At 43.3% G+C, this 18,600-nt stretch overlaps 1 protein-coding gene across 1 annotated transcript in view; it reads left to right on the forward strand.

Annotated features, from left to right (window-relative positions):
* The window catches only part of LOC110991099 (ras-related and estrogen-regulated growth inhibitor-like), a 46,228-nt gene extending 37,712 nt beyond the window's left edge, over positions 1-8,516 (forward strand). Inside the window, exons 3-4 of the mRNA XM_022256267.2 lie at positions 5,535-5,608; positions 6,253-8,516. Coding sequence (XP_022111959.1) covers positions 5,535-5,608; positions 6,253-6,693 — 515 coding nt within the window. The 3' untranslated portion in view covers positions 6,694-8,516. The remainder of the gene's footprint in view (positions 1-5,534; positions 5,609-6,252) is intronic.
* The last annotated feature ends 10,084 nt before the right edge of the window (positions 8,517-18,600 follow it).

Below are 18,600 nucleotides of genomic sequence, written 5' to 3' on the forward strand. Positions count from 1 at the left end.
ACCTCACGGATATTTGTTCAAGTCGTGGAAGTTGTTGATTTAGTCTGCGTTTATTGTCCACCCTTTCGAAAACGGCGCTGCAGGCCCTGCGTTGGCACGTTAAAGGTAGTTCTGATCCCCCCCCCCCCAAAAAAAAATCAAAAAGAGGGAAGCTGTGTTTTTTCAGGAATCGGTATCAACAGCCGGTGCGCCTTAATCCACGGACAAAGGGATTAAGAGTTATACCCCAGGCCTGTTGTTCTGTTCTGAATAGCCAGACTTTGTTGTTGCTTAGTAGCCATGATACCGAGGGGATTTTTCTCCAAGCTGAGCTCATAGTAGTGGGTTTCTGCCTGACTTGACTTTCTTCTTGTGGCAAGACATAGGCCTACAAACGATATTACTCATGGAAAAAAAACGTGAAACGGTCGTGTATGAACCTTGAACTTTCAAATGGAGCTGTAACGTGGGGGGGGATTCGGTGTTGTTGTGCCACCTGTTGGTTCTTCTCTCATATTTCCTCCACATCCCAGAGCAAAAGTCATTGTTTGCTTCAATACGTAATGAAGCGTGTGACTGCATGTTTAATTATAATGTACCGCCATTAAAATGTTTCCGCTATAGGGGCCAACCTCCCAGGCTCCCAAAGTGCAAGGAACCGTCTGTATGTTCCGGGGAGCCGATGTCACAAAACAATGGTACCCCGAGAAATCCTGTCTCTTACTTCGGCTCAACTGCCAGTCGCCAAAGCACTCGGTTGTCGATATTGTTCCGAGCACTGGGTCATGCGCATAACGGTCAGTCGGTCCTCTTTATCGCGAAGTCCAAATATCACAGAAATAATCTCACTAGGAAATACCGGGTCTTCCTTGGGGAATACGCAGGTTAAGCCCGGGGTCGTCAAATCCCGGCTCAAGTTGTCGTGAAAGATTTGCTTTTCCTTGCAACACGACGCGTATTATGGTTGACAAGTGACTCTCGATTGTGAAGTGGTCCCGACATGTGCACCGTACGTGCAGGTGTGCACACTTCTGTGCTTCAGTTTGAACGTAGGCAAAATCAGTATTCGTCTTGTCCATTGGGGCTTGCAAGCGTTTCATGCAGTCAGTCAGCGTGTAATGTATGTCATTTTCATCTTTGTTCCCAGCCTATGAGTTATAATCGCCTTTATAACGGTTCACGGAGTGTCTGACAGTTTGAAATCTGAACATGACTTTTGACTTTTGTCATTTGTTTTGGTGCATCCAATGCGTCAACAGTCAAAATCTTGACAAGATCAAACTTGTTCAACTACCTGTACCAAATTTCTATCTTTTGGCAATGCTAAATTGCCGTTCTTTCCAAGGTCTTCAAAATTTAAATACAATTTAAAGATTTTCCAAAGGTTTCGGCAGGCTTCGAGACGTACAAGATGGATCCTGAAAACGATTGTCCTGTTTATACGGAGCTATAGTGTAATTCGACCACCAGAATTAGAAGCCATTACTGCGGTGGCACAACGCTCGTGGACAGGTGGTACGCGCGCGTTACACGCCTCATCGACCAATAGGGTGTCGCGATTTTCCCAAATGCACGCGCGCGTCAAGCTGAAGAATGTGCGTCTGAGTGCGGTGCCTCTGCAGTTATGGCGTCTAATCGGATCATCCACGATGATACATCTATGGCTACACAGATACCCCTGTAAGCCCCCTCGGTCCCCGAACCACGGTTAGCTGGGGCTGAAAAGATACACCTGTGTCACGATACGATACGTATAATGATACATGCCAAACGATAGGAAATTTATCACAATATATCTTAATTATAAGAACAAATCAAATCATAACAAATGAACTCCTTCAGGGCCAGGGCCCAAGCAACTGTAATAAGGAAAAATAATGCTGGTTTCAAAGTACTTAAATTTCAGAAAACTTCATGAACTTGGAAAGATATCAACCTTTTAAAATCTGTAATTTCATCAAATTTATAAAATTCACACTGTTGATAGGCCCAGCTGTTTTATAAATTTAATTTGGATTTAGCCACTGGAATTCCTTAAGGTTGAATTTCAGAATTGACTTGTCTTTATTAGCATCGTAAATGTTATTAGGATTTATTTACCAGTGTACTGTGTTTCCATACAGAAGATTGCTGGAGGTGGGGAAATCTTCATACCAGAAGCTTCCGTAGTATCACTGGTAATGGCAGCACTGCTACTGTTACTAGATCCGCTCGTATCTAGTTTGCTCACGCCATGCATAGCAGTAGCGGTTGTGATAAAACTTTTTGTCCCGCCAAAAAAAGTAATACGCACGCATATTTTCAGCCAGCTAGTAACGTTGCAAAAAGATGCAGGTCCCAAAATGACTGTAGCATAAAAACCCTTCGTGTTAAGGAAGGTAGCAGTCCATTACCGCTGGCACCGTATAGGGCGCCCTCAAGCTGTGCTTGACGAAAAATCCATGCGCTGACCTCAGCTTCGCTGTGTGTGTTGTCCTAAAACATGGTACACGTACATGTACATGTGCATACATGTAGGCCTACATGACATAAGTGCTTGCCGCTGAGTTTGTGGTCTGGACGCGCTGTAACTTGATATGAACACTGCAATCGGACATGGTCCATCGGTGATGCGTCACTTGAACTGAAGTACCATGGTGAGACTTAAACTCGTGGCATTTTCAATTTTACACTACACACTTTACGTGTAACGTGCGTGGTGGTTTCGGTGCACGCGCTGCTGCTGTGTTATTTATTTATTTTCTCGAAAGTACCGAAGTCAAAAATTCGTATCGATATATCTTATCGTGAACAAATTATCGCGATGCAGCGATTTATCGATGTATCGTTTCATCCCTACGGTTAGCTGCTAGCTGCACTTCGGGTTGGGTAATAGGAAGGACCGTATACATGTAATTACTGAACTGATAACAACTTTAGGCCTACCCATGGAGTTACCCTACCTCCATGGTGTACCGGTGACCTACATGGATTTCTAAACGTGATTTCCAGTCGCCTGAATTTAGTCTTGGGTGGCAGTTATGGCCCCATCAAGGACTCAGCGATGTCCAGAATTCCTGTTGGTGTTGATGACGCCCATTCAGTGTGATGCGCCCCCCCATCAGATTGCGTATCCGAAATCGGAACCTTCATCATCTCGCCAAGGCCCTTATTGAAATATCAATATCGGGAATTCATTTCCACACCTGAAACTTGAAACGTTTAGTGGACATAAAATTACGAGGCAACCGCCTGATCATCCGTTCCTTGATTAAAAAAAAAAGGACCATGGTGAGATGTCAGCATGATTGAATTTGATTTGCCATAACTACGCATGCGTGAGAAGGCTATATTTTCGAATTCCAATCGAGCCGTGATTACGAATTTATCACACAACACTACAAACATAGTGGAGGTTGTCTGTTTCGACATCCACCTGCTGCCGACCGTACCTCAGCCCAGTATTCCCACACCTGCCACTCTGAATTTTTCCTGTTACGGTCAAGAGGAGAACTAATATAATGGCAGGGATCGTGTCTACACTCTGCCATGTTGGATTCCATAATATCATTCTTAAGCCGGTGACCTTCCATGAAGCGATAAAGGGATTCTAGATTCAAAATTTCTCGTCGTGTTCGTGATTGATTTATGGAATTAAACGTCCTTTCTAGAGAGTGACTGCCATATGGGGGCGCTACATTGTTTTATCAGCGGTTTCTCTTGTTATCAAGCATTCCGAGACCGGTCTTGAGGAGCCTTCGTGGACGCGACTCGGTTCGGACTTGGGTCATTGGAACTCGAGGATGTGCTCATCGTCAACAACATTGTTTTATTTTGGATTGAATTGAATTTTCCAATAAAATAAATATAATTTTTGGATGAAACTGGCATCAAATGTGTTAGGAGAAATAAAAATTTTAATACTAATCAACTGTGCGATCTCGTTCCTGAATTAGTATATGTTCGCGACATCTTTGTCATTTTTTGGACAAAGACCAATAAAGTGGGAAAGTTGCAGTTAGTCGTATCCGGAAAGCTGCAAGACGATGCAGTAAGACGACCCCGGTGGGGCTTGGGTGGATTACCGGTGGGATCTGGCGCGCCTAAGTCGCTGCGATTACGGGTGGATCAGAGCGCATGGGGAGGACGCTATGTCGCTCGAGGCGGGGATTTGTCCCTTGACTTCACGGGGATAACCCTGGTGGAAAGGGAAATGCCCAGAGAGATTCGATGTCGGCTCTAATCCCGTACCTACCGGGAAAACATAATGCGCTCGGGGACGACGGAAAGTCACTGAGAAAAAGGTTGGCTTGAGATCCATGATAGACCTCCAAAATGCCTGACACAGTGTGTCGACAAGTTCCAAATCACGATTTCTTTGCCATCTGATGTTTGAAGGTTTGTTAGCCCGTCTATATCAACTTTTCTTAAATGGGAGCTTGTGAAATCAGGATGGACTGTGGCCATTATAGTGTCTCCTAGTCTGTAGTGTAGCGGAGGAAACCTTTTTTTTTTTAAATGGCATTGAACTTCTGCAGTGGACCACATTTAGGAATGGTCATCTTCTCAGGAAGTTTTCTCCCAAAAGTCATCCAAGATTTCCGCACCAAAACGTGAACCGAAACTGTAAGAGGGTGTAAAATAAGCTCATGCATGAGCTTATTATTCGCCTGATTTCTCGGAATGGTGAGACATATCATAGTCACCTATGGCAGTTTACTACGGGCTCGGGCAACCGACGGCGTTCATCGCGTGCTGGACAAGGAGTTACGACTAGCGCCCTCTATGGGAAAAAGCGGGGAAGCGTGTTTTACGCTGTCTAGTGTTTTGGATTGAGAAATAATAATTTGACAAACACCTTTGGCTGGAGAATGTCTCTCTGGTCCAGTCATATATTATACTGTATGGCTTTTAACGTTCACTTCCGAGATAATTTAAATTTTCCGTATAATAGTGCCTGTATGAAATTAATCCTCCAATGGGCCTACTCACGTATCATGTACTTTACAGTAAATACACCAAAATTCCTGGATCCGCCCCTGTGTTTTTCATTCATTGAGTCATAGCATCTCCCCCCCCATATTAAAGATTGTCTGGTCTCTTGCTTAGAACCAATCTTTTCAATAATGCCAGTTTAACCCCTACTTGATTATTTCTAATTCCGCCTGCGCATGACGTATGACTTCTTAGTCTCCTGTACTCAATATTTACAATTCAAAACCGTCGTCTCCTTTGCTCAATATACGATTCAAACTCGTTGCAGAACGATTTGAGAACGCACGAAGTCTTACATCCGGCAGACGAATGGACTTCGTGCAGGTAGACGACATCATAATTGTTCACAATGGTCCTATCGAGGCACATCGTCGCGTGAACGCAATAGATCGCGCAAGTTGACGGCACGAGGCGTCGGTGCGTGCCATGCCCGGGAGACGATTGCCGTATGTAACGGTGGGGATGTTGAGTGTTACATGTGCATGGGCTCCATAACTTCACCGAAGCAATACTGGACATTGCAGTCATGTTCGACATTGTCATATATTTGTGCTTTTTTTTTCTTTCGTTTTGGGTTGCAGATCTTCTGTACCGACAGACGGTTGTGCATAATGAGGTTCCTGTGTACATGGAGGTACTGGACACCTGTCCCAAGGTTTGTGATAAAAATGTCGTGTTTGAAGTTGTAAAAACTATCAAAGACAGATAGTCTTTTACGTATCATTGAAAGTAGAAGTCAAAAAACGTTCATGTCGATTTTCAATTAACAGACGTTATTCACGGGAAGCCATTTTAAAAAACTTATTTCCCGAATATTTCATATTCACAGTAGTCTGTTAGATGGGTTGGTGTCCGACTAGTTTAGGTTCCAAATCCAGCTTTCATTATTTTGGGGGAGGTGTAGCTAAAAATTGTAAGATATAATTTATCACAAATTTTAAACTCTAAACAAAAGTTGGCCTAAAGTTGGCCTCATTGTTATTTGTTCCCCAAATGAAAAGTGTTACCGGTACCTCATTTTCACATCAAGGTGGCCAACCCAGAGATACAAGTACCTACTGATGGCAAACTGCTAGTGGGTAGAAATTTCGGATCCTGATAAGGGATTGCTTGTGTGGACTCAGTGCGCACATTTTTCGGGTAGTCTTGAAGAGACAAGAGTTCATGTGCTGTTAAAAGAATCACTCTTGGATCACAGGGCCATTATAAATGAGTTGTGATGTCGGTCTCGCAGATCTTTCAAACTAGCAACAAATTCAAGCGTATAAATCAAATTATTTGTCAATGTTTACAATGCAGGGTGAGCAGCTGTCTGAGCGCGATTCTCACTTACGCTGGGCCAACGCTTTCGTCATTGTGTACAGCGTGTGCAACCGGACTACTTTCAAAGACGTGGAGACCCAAGTGAAGCACATACAGATGACCAAGTCTCCCTGCTCCGTCCCCATCGTCATCATCGGCAACAAGGCCGACCTGGAGCATCGGCGGGAGGTCATGCTGGACGAGGGCCGCGACCTGGCCGAGGAGTACGGCTGCTACTTCTTCGAGGTGTCAGCCGCGGACGGCTACACCGAGGTGCGTGAAGCGTTTCTGGCCCTGCTGAAGGAGGTGTACGAGGCAACCAAGAACAAGCTGCAGGTCAAACGGCGGAGGAGCAGTGTCACGCGCAATGTGGCCAACAAGGTCATGCAGGCGATGTTCGGCTCTCCCAGGAGATCTCGCAAAATCTCGTTGCCCTAACGATGGGAAAATCGTGCAGGTTCAAACCGTCGTCAGTAACAACTGAGAAACATACTTGCCATTTTGCCCCTATATTTGATATAATTTTGTACATATTACAATCAGAAGTCAATCTACACTTGCAAAAAAAAGTAACAATGCACGATGACAGCGAAGACTGTTTTGTAATGTTTGGAACAAAAAGTATTTGAGAAGCACGTTTGCTGCGTTTTCTGTAATTACTATACAGAGTCAGCCTGGAAACGTTCCTAACTACTGCCGCATTCGAGGTTCTTATTACAAGACGACGAAGGATATCTTCATGAAGTGGACTGTGGCTACACAATTTCATTTTGTACACTTTATTTTTAAGGACTCTTGTGGCTGTTTTCAACGCAGAAGAAAACTTCGCATTAGGAATGTGATTCAGCATGGCAAACGCAGTGCGCTGTGGGGACGTCCTTCTTTCATTCACGTGACAAATTCCACCCTAGAGGACCGCAACAAGTGTTTGTCCCGCTGCTCATGGTGACGCTCTGTGATGAAAGCGATGGCAGAAACAATAACCATTGCCAACCGTCTCCACGCGAAAAAATAGCTTTACGCCGTCTGTCACTCTAGATTCTGATCTCCTCCCCAAAGGAAAAAAAAAAATTATTGGGATTTTTAGCACCCTCGTTGATGGTTGAGTATAGACTTAAGGGTTCCTCAAATGCTCAAGATTTTTAAGGCAGAGAAAATGCTCCAAGTAAACTCACATAATGCAGTACTTTAAATTAACATGACAACTCTCTTTGAAGAAACATTAGATTGTGTACGGTATGCTACACGTATACAATATTGCAATCACCAACGATGTTGATGTGTGATAACAAAGATAATTCTTGTCTGACGCCTGTTTACATGCACGCGTTTATTTTATTACTGTCCATAACTGATGAACAGGCATATTATATATACAAACGCTATCTAAAAGGCTTAAGTTTATATACTTTGAACAGGAGTACAGCTCGTCACACTTGTTTGTAAGTAAGCATATCTTAGTCTTTTTGTGGGACGAGTTTTTCGTATAAAATTACAGTTAGATCATCATATTTTTGGTATTTCATCCATGGAATCGAAAGGTATGCAACCCAGTTTTAAGAAATCGAAAGACTGTGGGCACCAGCAAAAGTCAAAGCCGATGACCGTTCGGGAACGGTCCGGGGAAGATTTCATTTCATCCTTGCACCCATGATGCTCGTCCTTATGACAGACACCAACACAGTGTTATGTGCAATATTTTGTAAATACGAAATAACTTAAGTATAATATGCCAAAAAGTTTAAACCCAAACGCTGCACCGATTGAATTTGTACACTGAAGGCCAGTTCGTGCTTAAAGCGAAAACGAACGCTGTGAATAAGTGGCTAGGCGGCAAATTCAAGACAATTTATCAAAATTTGCAGACATGCCACTCTGGCGAACTGTCAGCCTCGTACAGGGTTTCTTGAAGTCTGTTTCGCTTCTCATTTGCATTCGTGTTTTAATAACGACCCGGCCTCGTGACAACAGCTCGCCGAATTGTGTACGCACGTGTAATCACATTGGAACTACTGAGGGCGCTATACTACCGTGGCAGTGCCACTCATGGCGCCACTGTTGTGGAGTTCGTTAAAATTAAGTTTGGTGGTCGCATAGGTCATTTATGTCTCATTTCAATTTAAGTGAGTCAGATTTAACAATACATGTAAAACTACGCGTATAAGCTGTCAACGCTGCCTTTGAAGGCCCCTAGACAGTTCCATCATTATTTCTTTTGGTCTGATAATGTAATAAAAGATGATCAAGTTGAATATACCGGAGTTGTTTCAAATGCTTAGGCCTACTTTTATTCTAATACATGTGTATTTCTTATTTTGCTGAGTGAAAAACTTCTAAATATCCTCAGTTTATTGCCTCTGTGGAGTACGTTTATTGTTCACTGACGATGGAAAATACTACATCCGAAGTACTGAACAAAATCATTTTGAGATGGCTAAGTTTAACGACTTCAATTGTGACTGAGCAGTAATAATTCCCCTCCACGTTGGTTCTCATTTTATTGAACGTTCTAAAAACGGTTTGGTATAAAGTTAAACATCCAATCACTAGGGTTTCGGCTTGAGTGGGGATTTAGTAACTTCAGAAGCGTTGTTTTAATGCACAAAATACATGCGTGTACATGGGCCATGGGCTAGCTTTTATAGGGTGGGAGCTAAAATCTAATTGATGCATGGGATTAAAGTATCAAATTCAATTCACTTTTACATTGAACGGATTATGAAACCTGAAAATGAAGAATATCGGCTACGATCTCCGTAGATAGCTTTGTTATTGCCGTTCAGCGCAAGCCAGATCCTGTCACCTACGTTTAAGACAAGGATCACTGAATTGCTGGATTGGTGGTGATAACCGGAGTGGTTGTCACCTATTGCGAATACGTTATCACCGTTCTTCAACAAGTGTGCATAAGAGTGAAGACCAGTCCTACGGCTCAAGAGATTGACACCAAAGAAGTACAGCCCGGGAACGGAACAAGTGAACTCCCCGGAAGACCCGGAATTCCCGGAGTTCCTGAAGGTCCGATCATTAATCCCTGGCCACAAACATTGCAGCAGGAACCTTTTTGTTCCGGTGTATCACTAGACACACTGGGTTGTGCCTGACACCGACTGCTGAAGGTCCACAACACTAAGGACACAGATAGGATGGCAATGCGTCCAATTCCCTGCAGTGTGTGAAGTATATCAACCAAAAATGTGATCGCTGCCAAACTGGGATGACCACATAGACCAGCTCATTTCAAAATCTTATTAAAAATTGTCACCTCATTTAATACGTCAAGCGATAAATACCTCCACCAATGGACAACTTCTACCGGTACTGTGCTGTTTGGATACAAAAAGCTGTTACACAGCTATTAAAAATCTACTGTACCACCATGAAGTTGCCACAGAGGATCTATTTTTCTTCGCAGTGCATCACGGGAAACAATTATGCATTGACAGTGGCACAACGTTTGAATTAGTCTGGTTCCCAGACCAAAACAATCCCAACAATTTGGGAGATCTTCAGCTCCGGTCGTGTGACCAAAACGAGAACATTCCTTCCCATTTCCGAAACTGAACAACGTTTTCCGAACAGAACCCATTTTAATTGATTTTCGGATTCTGTCGTCAATGTTCGGAAATGTATACAAATGTATAAATCTTAATCCTCCGACACACAAACCCGACAACTTATTATGGTGTTCTTGTAAACGACAAAATTGCGTCGTTACGTTGCCTCTTCTTTTATTACCTTTATGCTGTGTTGAATGCATTGAGTCGTGCCGTCGCATCGTGCCGTCGCGTCGTCGTGATGTTGTTTGATGTCGTCGTGATTGTGGCTTCGACTCTTTTCTTATTACTTTTATGCTGTGTTTCATGAGCGGCGTCGTGCCGTCACAGCGTCACGTCCTGCCGTCGCGTCCTGATGTCTTGCTGTCGCGTCGTCGCACCGTTGTGTCGAGCTGTTGTGTCGTCGTCCGTCGTATCGTGCCGTCGTGCCTTACTTTATTTAAAATGGCTGGCGATTATCACGGCCAAGAGAGGACGTATGTCACAAGTCCTGGAATAAATGGGTGTGTGCACATGTGGTTTAGGGGTTCACCGTCCCAATTTAACAAACAAATTCTCCGCCGGGCAGAGGCGTTTGAGAAATACCCCTACGGTTTCTTTCGATGAGAGGAGTCTGTGGGGCCCAAGAACTTGTGGGATTGTGTAATTATGGCCCAGGATCAACTCCTTAGATTCACGGGCTCCCATCCAGGGGGAAGCAGACAAAAATGTCATTAATAAATTGTCAGTAGAGCCTGCAAAAGTCAACGGATGTCATTTGAAAAATGGCTGCTAACAGACTTGGGAACGTTCACTTTTTTGGGAGGGGGTTTGTTTTGGTGGATAATGAAAAATCTAATTATTAACCTACTAAAATTAGAAAATCAAATGACAGCTGAAGGACCTGACAACACATTGTTTTTTTTGTTAGAGAGGCCTCAGGGACTTCGGTTGCCTGCCATGGGGCTCCAAACTTGGTTGATTTTACACTGTTTTCAAAGGGGCCTGAATTAGTGCAGTGCACCCATAGGGCCTATATAAGACGTGATCATGCATAGTGTCTGTTAAAGGGTGAAAACCACTAAATCAAGTGAGAATTTCTGGCCAGCTCATTAGCATTAAAAGTGCCCCCAGTATCTTTTGGAATAGGAGATTGTTTGGCCCCCAAAATGGTGAGATTGTGTAAATCGCTGCCAGGATGAAATCCCTGGGTCTTTGAGCTTTCATATGAGAGCAGAAGGGCTAAAAACTACGGTTGAAAAATGGTCCTAAGTGCCCGAGAAAGTTGAGGGTTGCCACTTGCATATGGCTGCAATCGGACTTCGGAAAAATCATTTTTCGGGGGTGATTTTGTTTTGTGGGAATAATTAACAATGTAATTGGCTAACCCACAAAAAATTGAAAAGAAATGGAAAGATTAGGGACTAGACAATAAATCCATTTGTGTTTCTGAAATCTCAGGGATGTTGGTATGCATGCCATGGGGCCATGAACAGTGAAGATTTTACACTGTTTTCAATTGTATCCTGGTATTGTACCCTGGTATGGTATTCGGAGTGAGCTCCGACTTTCAGGGCGCCCTCTTTTTTCACCAGTATTGAGACGACAGGGAGAGCAAGATAGGAAGGAACGACACGACGGCAAGACGGGACGACACGAAGTCATGACGCGACAGTACGACGGCAAAACGCGTTAGCACGAATTCTGTATATTTTACAGTAGGAAAAGGCGACACCACAGCGCGGCAGCTCCACGCAATGGTAACTCGGGGCCGTCGAGTCGTGGCGTCGGGACGAAGCGACGCAATTTTGTCGTCTATAGAACTCCATGCTTTCCTCAATCCTTGTTAATTGTTACCGAGTCCAATTTCGCATACCTTTTTGACGTCGGGCACATTTCCAAACTAATTGACATGCACCTGCGACCCAGGCATTGCATCATGTTCTATTATCGTCGATCGTGGCGACCAGACCAACAATTTTCTGCACGTCAGGGAAATTGTCAGATCCGTGAACACTTGCAATTGAGTACACTTGATCTAAAGGGTGAAGCAGTTTTCCAGAAAGTTGACACCTTACTGCATAAACTTTAACATGCAACGCTGAGTTATCGACCTTTGGCGATTATATTCTTTGTGCACATCTTAGGGCTAATTTAGTATAATTGCGCATGATCTGCCCCTAGTCCTGCAGGGAGGCAATGTCATTTGTCACATGAACGACGTTAAACCCTAAAAAGAGCAGGGCTTCTCCGATCCATCTCACTGCGGGGCCGGGTCGGATTCCCCACCCCACTCAAACTCCCCCAAAAGATAAATCTCCTTGGCACACCGCCGTTTTTGTTTTAAATTTGGCATACGTAAAACACCTCAATTTCAACACAAAGATAAAGTTCCGGTTCAGTCCAGCATTATTGTTTTACTGTTACAGTCACAGGGATTTCATGGCCTCAATGTGCCAGGACGAGTGTAATTAAAGCATGTCTTTGGAAAAAAATGCTGACTGAGACCTATCTCGGAAAAACGAGCGTCGCGTGAGAAAGATGGTGAGAACCGATTTCCATTCAGTTTGTGTCAAAATGACCAAAGATTTCCCGCCTGAATGCTTGCTACAATACATGTATAGGAGAAATTGTTTAGTTGCGGATTTCAATTTGGCACCTAGGCCTACATATAGTTTACAAACCTGTTCCATTTAACTACTCAGGTGAGCAGGCACCACCTGGTCACCTGTTGGGTTTGCATTGGTTCGTACACTGCACACAGTATAAACCTTAAAGCTAGTGAACAAGATCTGCATGAACTGCAATTTGTCCAAATTGGCCGATATGGGGGTTGTTATTTACTTTGTGTATCATTCGACGGACTTGACAATGTTCCAATTTTTTTAAGAGCACTGCCTTCAGAAACGAACAAGAAGAACACCTTTTGTTCTAAACACTATAAGTGCAGCCCGTGTAAGTGGTCTTGAAAAAAAATCATAGGCCACAGGACATTCCCCAGTACCTGGATAATGCACAGGCAAAGTCGCTCTGCAGATCAATTATGGCCTTCTTCGACTCGAATGAAATTTGACAGACCTAATATGTTTCAAAATATTCAGACGTAACAAGTTTCGAAATAGGAATGGATGTTCCCAACATAAAACAGCCGCAGGTTGTAAAGTTCGGCAAAAACCTTTTGATTGAAATCTCATTTCGTCCGAATTTAGAAAGCATCCGATCATTTGGATGGTATTTGGACCGATGAAACCTAAACAGATGTAGACAAATTGTCTGAGTGCTGGGAGTACTACATACAGTCGAACTTCGTTAATAAGAAGTCCTTCGGAATATACAAATCACCTTGTTATAACAGGAACCTTGTATGACCAGGAGCCTTGTATGATCAGGAACCTTGTATGATCAGGAACTTTGTATGATCAGGAATTAAAGCAATGAGAAACAAATGATTACAGTTTTCGTTGTTATAAGCACAATCTTGTATTAACAGTGCTCTTCTTAACGAGGTTCGACTGTACTTGGAAATTGCCGGGATGGACGGAAGAGAAGTACCGGTATCTATAAGGTTGCAAATCTACCACAAATGGGAACTTTATCGACGGTTTTAAAAAGAAATTATTGATTGGGTAATTAAAGAGTGACGAATTCTGGGCTTCCACTTATTATGAGAGAGCAGTTCCTACACATGCGGATTTTCTTTTTGCTCTTTTTTCATTTTTTTAAAAATAAAATATGACAGAAATTAATCCTAATCTGTAAATGGATGAGATAAAAACCAGAAAAAATCAACACCAAACAGCGAATAGCATGTACTTTGCAAGCACGGGGGAACGGAAATGAAAGAGAACCGTAAAGGTGAACACCATGCCATGCAGCAAAGGGCGACAGCACACGACACGTCGTGCGTCGTGTCGTGCTTCAGGTGACGTAATAGGCGACACGAAGCACGCCACGACGTACGACGCGACGCGTCGTGTGTGCACAAACGTAATGACAAGAGGGCGACGGCGCAACGCGACGACACGACGCAAGGGAGCTGTCGTGCCGTCGCATCGTGTAGCTGCGTCGCCTGGAGGGAGGCTAGAGAGAGAAAGAAATGTGTGTCGTAAAAAGTACACCATATTAAAGAGGGCGCCTTAACTGTTTTCTTTCATTTCCGTCCTCCGTGCTTGCAAAGTACAGTACATGCTATTCGCACTTTGCATGCTACCGCCATGGGCATGCAGAGCCTCGAACTGGCAGCTGGTCCAATCGCGTCAGAATTCGCGTCCAATCGTATGGTATACATGATAGAAGAACGCAGCATACATCAAATGACTAAGCAACGTAAATGGGACTCATTGAGTAAAGCTGCCAGATCGAGGCTCTGCATGCCTATGGCGGCAGCATGCAAAGAGCGAATAGATAGCAGGCCTTGTATCTGTAGTTGTGCTTTTTCGTGCATTTTTTTATGACTTTGTGTTTTCATCAAGAGTGAGTTGTTGAAGAAAACTTCTTCTTTTTAAAATCAAATGTAATCAGAAAGAGGTTCGCGACCAATCAGCATTGTTTTCAGGAAATAAATAACATTAAATTAACGTCAGCCACGACAATGTTTTAGGTTTTCCTGCTCTAATTCTGATCTTTCTAATAATTATTTGTAAATCCATTCCAACATACTAAACATCAATCGTTATTATGTGCTCACAAAAATGTAAGATGCGAATCTGATGAGAAATTATGAGAGTGGCAAACGGAATTGGACAAAAAGACTCCGTCACAGTGGTAGTAAGATCTACAGTGTTTTGTTAAGAAGCACGGACTGTTACCATTGAAAGTGTGATGCTGATGAAGTTAACGAGGAAGACTGAACCGAAGGAAGACTGAAGCCGGAATATTCTGAGGGTAATAATATAGTGCAGGCTGGATGGTAACTACCTAAACCCGTGGTCAAACTTGCGGTCGCACAATTGTAGACAAATTGTCTGGAGGAGTGGGAGTACTACTTGGAAATTTGCTGACATGGACCACAGGGAATATTTATAAGGTTACAAATCTACCACAAATTGGAACTTCATCAATGGTCTTAGAAAGAAATTGGACGGGCATTCTAACAAGGATCGGCCGGGTAAATTAAAGAGTGACGAATTCTGGGCTTACACTTATTATGTGAGAGCAGATGTTCTTTTTGCTCTTTTTCTTTTTTCCAATAAAATATGACAGAAACCGATTCGAAATTTGAATAATTGATGAATGGTGAAACAACCCCCCTCCTAAAAGACCCAACGCCTGCGGCTCAGGGCATGTATTTTGCAAGACGGTAATGGACGGAAATAAAAGAAGACAAAATAAATCATTGGTTGGGTAATTAAAGAGTGACGAAATCTGGGCTTCCGGTTTCTACGTATTTTGAGAGAGCAGTTCCTGCATATTCTGATTTTCTTTTTGCTCTTTTTTTCATTTTATAAAATATGACAGAAATTAGTCCTATCTGATGAATGGATGAGATAAAAACAAGGAAAAATCAACACCAAACAGCGAATAACATGTACTTTGCAAGCACGGGGGACGGAAATGAAAGAAAACAGTAAAGGCGCCCTCTATGAACACCATGAAGCAAAGGGCGACTGTACACGACGCGTCGTTCGTCGTGCGTCGTGCGTCGTGCTTCAGGCGACGTAATAGGCGACGCAATGCACGACGTGACGTACGATGCGACACGACGGGCGACGGAAGGGGCGACGTTTAGGCAGAAAAAATGCAACAAGGAAAGGACGTAAGACCGCACGACGCGGCGGGCGACGGGACGACGCGACGCACGAAGCGACGCGTCATGTGTGTACAAACGTAATGGCAAGAAGGCGATGGTGCGACCCGACGGCACGACGCAAGGGAGCCGTCGTGCCGTCGCGTCGTGTAGTTGCGTCGCCTGGAGGGAGACTAAAGAGGGAAAGAAATGTGTGTCGTAAATAGTACACCATACCATAGTATACACATTAGAGGCTAATTAGATTCAAACTACACAGGACGTGCTTTCTTTAAGTTACAAACATGAGGTGATATCGATTTCCGATTGGTTGATGTCATAAATGTGGAAAGGTGTCATCGGAAAATGTAGTCGATCTTAGGCCCAGGCTATACGCCGTGCCACTGCCATGCCGATCGCAAACAATTCATTTTTGTTTAAAGTTTGGCATGGCAATAGCACAACGTTTGGCGCAATTCAGCTCGGCAAATTTAATTTAGCACGGCAAGGCCTTTAGCTCGACAGAGTATGCCGCGTTATCGTCGCTGAGCTGTACCAACACTGAGTCAAGTAAATCTGACAAAAACTTACCGATGTCATCATTTTACGTAATGGATTTCTTGCAGCCGTGTGGGTAGCTGATTTGAACTGTGGATTACCAACAACTCGGTAGTAATTAAAGATTCACCGTTTGGCAGTAGAAGTTAACAGTTGGCAGATGAGAGCTGTCCTGTCTGCAACTTCATGGCTTATATAAGTTTCGTGTTGGGGGTGATACCGCTTAATAGTATTACGTTATATTGCTAGCTTCCGTTGAAATTGTAATTGGAAGTCTCCAAAAAACAATAGACTCCTAAGAACTAGACAATGCGACTGGAGGATGAGGCTAATGGTGCTTAATGCCCGTTAATTGCCACGATGCCGTTTGGAAGTTGCCTTAAAGGGCACAGGCCGGCAATGTGTCATATACATGGCCTTTGCTTGCCAAAAGTGACTTTAAAAAGACCGTAAACCTTTTATTTCGAACTGATGGTTGAAATAAATTAATGCATAGTATTCACGCAAAAAATACTGACTTTGTCGACTATGCAGTTAGTCTTGAAATTCCGTGTAGAATTGATACGATTTTATACTGTCCATTCGCAATTTATTTAAAATCCAGTTTATTTGATGCGTTTATTTCCTTCATTTTGTCAAACTGTCAGCCAACGGATACACAACCCCATAAAAGTTAAACTATCCTGTATAACAACTGTAAGAGGAAAACAGGGCACGATGTAATTGTCTGGCAATTCACGTTAACGGAACAAACAAGCAACACAGACCAGTAGGCCTATATCACTTTTAGCATCTGGGCTCCAACCTACAACCGTGGATGATATAGCCATGACGCATGCGCATAAAGTCTGTATTATTCACAGAACAAGCAGTGACAATAGAAAATCGGATGATAAGGATACATTATGGCCGTATTCGTAGAATATCCAAGTTGTCGGTCATTCTGGTAAAGACAAAATGGACCGGCAGTCGGGCTCCACTGCAGCAAGTCCCATCAGCTCTACTTTTTTTCCCAAAACAGTATCAAGAAAAGTTTCAAAACCAACAGGAAAATCAGAAGGCGTCAGACACTTGCAGTCCGGACGTCTCACTTGGTCGATTATTGAATGTGACCGTTTCTTCTCAATCTTACCTCAGGCAATGGAAAGTACCCCAAGAACAGCGGCGTATCCAACTTCTAGTGTCGAGGGGATACAAAAGCGAATGCGGCTTCGGGCTCATTCAACACAATTTTTGAGAGAAAAAAATCAAAAGCCTTGCTCACGGTCCCGACATCCATGCTTTTATTTGCTGGTGTTGTTTTCTCAGGGTTTTAGTGCTAATATTTGATAAATAAATACACCAATTACTTTCATTCCTACTCACCTATGAAATATTCTCTGGAAAATAAATTCCGTTGGGGGAAGGGGGAAGTTGCCCCCCTCCCTCGCGGGATACGCCACTGCCCAGGAATTATGCAAAACTCCACTGCACCTTGAAGATGTGATTCCTGGACTTTTTGTTGTGCAAATATTGACATTCTTGAGTTTCTGATCTACCAACCCGAGAATTTGAGCCGATCAGTTTTCTACGACACTTGATGATTCGATAGTCATTTTGACAAAACCATGCCAAGATCTTCCACAAAGAATTATCCAATTATCTACCATGTTGACCTGAATGAAGTACCATGGGTGACGTGGAGGAAGTCTTTGGAGGAAAGGAATAATAACTGGTTTTAGAAAGGTCTTAAAGGCGATATTTTGCCGTCTGTTCAATATATACGCCTTCTAAAGTTCATTGTAGTCAGGTAAGTAGTCATGAGCTTCGGTGAGACAACGCGGTGGGACCCAAAAACACAGTTAATGTCAGTGAAGATTATTTCAGACTGTCTGGGAATCAAGTCACACGTAATTTATGTCCCGGCGCTATCCACAATCTGGTGTACAACGCGACTTTAGTCCGAGTGTACGGGGGCAATCACAGCTTGGCTCATTCAGTCACTGGAAGATCGCGTCTGGGGGGCACAGTTTACGGTCCCAGCTCTGTACGGTTCCAGAGCTGTTTATAACAGAGCTGCGATAGGGTGTCTCAACTGCTGGACATGCTGCATGTTGTACTGCGTCTGCACAGTACACAGCCATTTTGATGCTATACGTACGGTCCATCCGATGTGCGCCCTCATAACGTTCAGCATCCGTCGTTAAAACTCGATCGCTGGGGGCGCAGTGAGCCAAAACAGATTTTGGCTCGTTTTGCCCCTCCATCCGTCCATCCGTCCATTGCTCTCCACCAAAATTATTGTCCTGGTTGGTCATTTTCACATGTAATTTGTAGGGTTTGATTAACAGCACTGTTAGAAAAGGCTTCATGACATGGAATGGATATCACAATTGAAAGATTTAAGCACGTTCGTTTTTGTGGTTGATGTAATTTTTTCTTTATATCTTTATGAACAGAATTCAGATAAAACTTATTTTCAGTGCATAAAAATGCTAATACTATTTCGGAATGGTCAAGAGCTATTGCTGCGATCATAGGGTCTAC

The sequence above is a fragment of the Acanthaster planci genome, linkage group LG03 (genome assembly GCF_054643075.1).
Source record: "Acanthaster planci isolate LZ-2023a linkage group LG03, COTS_SCS, whole genome shotgun sequence".
NCBI lineage: Eukaryota > Metazoa > Echinodermata > Asteroidea > Valvatida > Acanthasteridae > Acanthaster > Acanthaster planci.